Source organism: Sinocyclocheilus rhinocerous, unplaced genomic scaffold (assembly GCF_001515625.1).
Source record: "Sinocyclocheilus rhinocerous isolate Xijiao unplaced genomic scaffold, SAMN03320098_v1.1 scaffold1351, whole genome shotgun sequence".
Lineage (NCBI taxonomy): Eukaryota > Metazoa > Chordata > Actinopteri > Cypriniformes > Cyprinidae > Sinocyclocheilus > Sinocyclocheilus rhinocerous.
In genome coordinates this window covers 243,762-245,558 of record NW_015654494.1, presented here as the reverse complement: position 1 = coordinate 245,558, position 1,797 = coordinate 243,762, and the positions used below count along the sequence as shown (strand labels likewise).

At 31.7% G+C, this 1,797-nt stretch overlaps 1 protein-coding gene across 1 annotated transcript in view; it reads right to left on the bottom strand.

Annotated features, from left to right (window-relative positions):
- Positions 1 to 1,797, bottom strand: part of uhrf1 (ubiquitin-like with PHD and ring finger domains 1) — a 20,534-nt gene that overhangs the window by 13,776 nt on the left and 4,961 nt on the right. The window contains exon 4 of the mRNA XM_016523816.1: positions 786 to 934. Within this exon, the coding sequence (XP_016379302.1) occupies positions 786 to 934 (149 nt within the window). The remainder of the gene's footprint in view (positions 1 to 785; positions 935 to 1,797) is intronic.

Sequence of the window (1,797 nt, the reverse complement as noted above, 5' to 3'; positions counted from 1 at the left end):
TAGACTCTGCCCTGGTATGAGTTGTGTCGAGCTATTCATTAGTCTGTTTGATGAGAAAAATATGAAATTGATAAAATGGTTAATTAATCCGTACAACTGCAGCAGTGGAGGACTATTATTCTGCTGCGTGATACTGCGGAAGAACTGATGATGGCACGGTTTGATCTTCGGCTGACCAATCAGCAGAAAGGGGCGTTTAATTCCCGCCCACATGTAGAAATCGAATATTCAAGCGGTTTATTCATGTTTCCACCCATGAACGAAAAACGAAAATTTAAGCTGAATTCTCGTTTTTCGGAAAAAAACAAAAAAACGAAAAAGGACCTGTTTTCTCATTTTTCTACTTTCAATATTAAATAAAAAAAACGAATGATCGAATGATACACGGATTCTTTAAAAGATTTCTCCATTTGATTTGATTCACAAGCTAACAATTTTTTCTGATTTCACTTTGATTCAGATTAATTTGGGCATATTTCAGTTATAAAGTCCATTTTGCTTACGAAAGGGATTCTCTTAATGCTGATGGTGTAAATTAGACATGGATTCAAGCCAATAACTCATCTTTGAACAATTCATTTACATTCGGTTACATTGTATATTCGTTTTTTTTGTTCAGCTCGCAAGCACTCGATACAAAGACGTTTCTTACCATTATTTTGTTGTAAACAAAATATTTGTGTCATTCAGTTCAGACGGCAAACTCACATTCACAACTAAGGTCAAATATGACTTTTTGCATTGGAGCAGGATCAGTGTGATATGTACAGTGACTATTTACTCACTCTTCATATTTGACATGGTAAATTATCTCCTCTTCCCCATCAGATCCTCCGTGTTCACTCGAAGACTTTGTCGTTTTCGTCACATTGACAATCTGCGCCTCAAACCAGGCACCCATGTTCAAGTCTCGAGCGTCCACAAACTCATTGATCTAAGTAAAAAAAAAATATATATATATTTACTATCAAATAGGAGAAAAACAAAAACCAGCAAGACATTTGTAGTGGAATCGATATGATGCAAATGAAATGTGACAATATTTACACAAATTTGACAATTTCGAAATTTTAGAACCTAACAAACACAATATATTTTATAAAATCTCTTTAATACATTTAAATACTGAAAATTTGCTTTCGTTTCTCTTTTGGAAATCACTTTGGATAAAAGAGTCTGCTAAATGTCTTATATAATTGTAAATATAACAATAAAACCTGTTAACTGTATAATAAAAACTTCAATATTAAAATTGAAATATGAACTTCAATATCAATATTGAATTTTGTTCATTATACAAAGTGTTTTTTGTTACACTGGGATCAAAACATAATTTTTTGACTTGTATAAATATTTAATACATTTATTGATCACAAACAAAACATTTTTTACTATTAAATTTATTACTTTTGTAGATCATGTAAAAATACAAGAGACAAACTTAGCCAGCAAAACGGCCAACATGACGTTTATAGTGGAATCAACACAATTTATAATATGCAACAATTTGCACAAGAATAGTTTCATATCCAATTAACGCAAATTTGCTCTGGTAACTGAATGCGACAACTTACATACAAAGTGATTTTCCAAACATTGCATATTAGTTCTTGCAAAAGAATAGTTTTACGAATGCTTAACCAATTTACGCAAATTTGACAATTTAGAGAGATTTAAAGGGTCATATGATGCGATTTCAAGATTTCCTTTCTCTTTGGAGTGTTACAAGCTGATTGTACATAGATAAGATCCCTGAAGTTGCAAAGACTAAAGTCTCAAAACCAAAGAGATATTCTT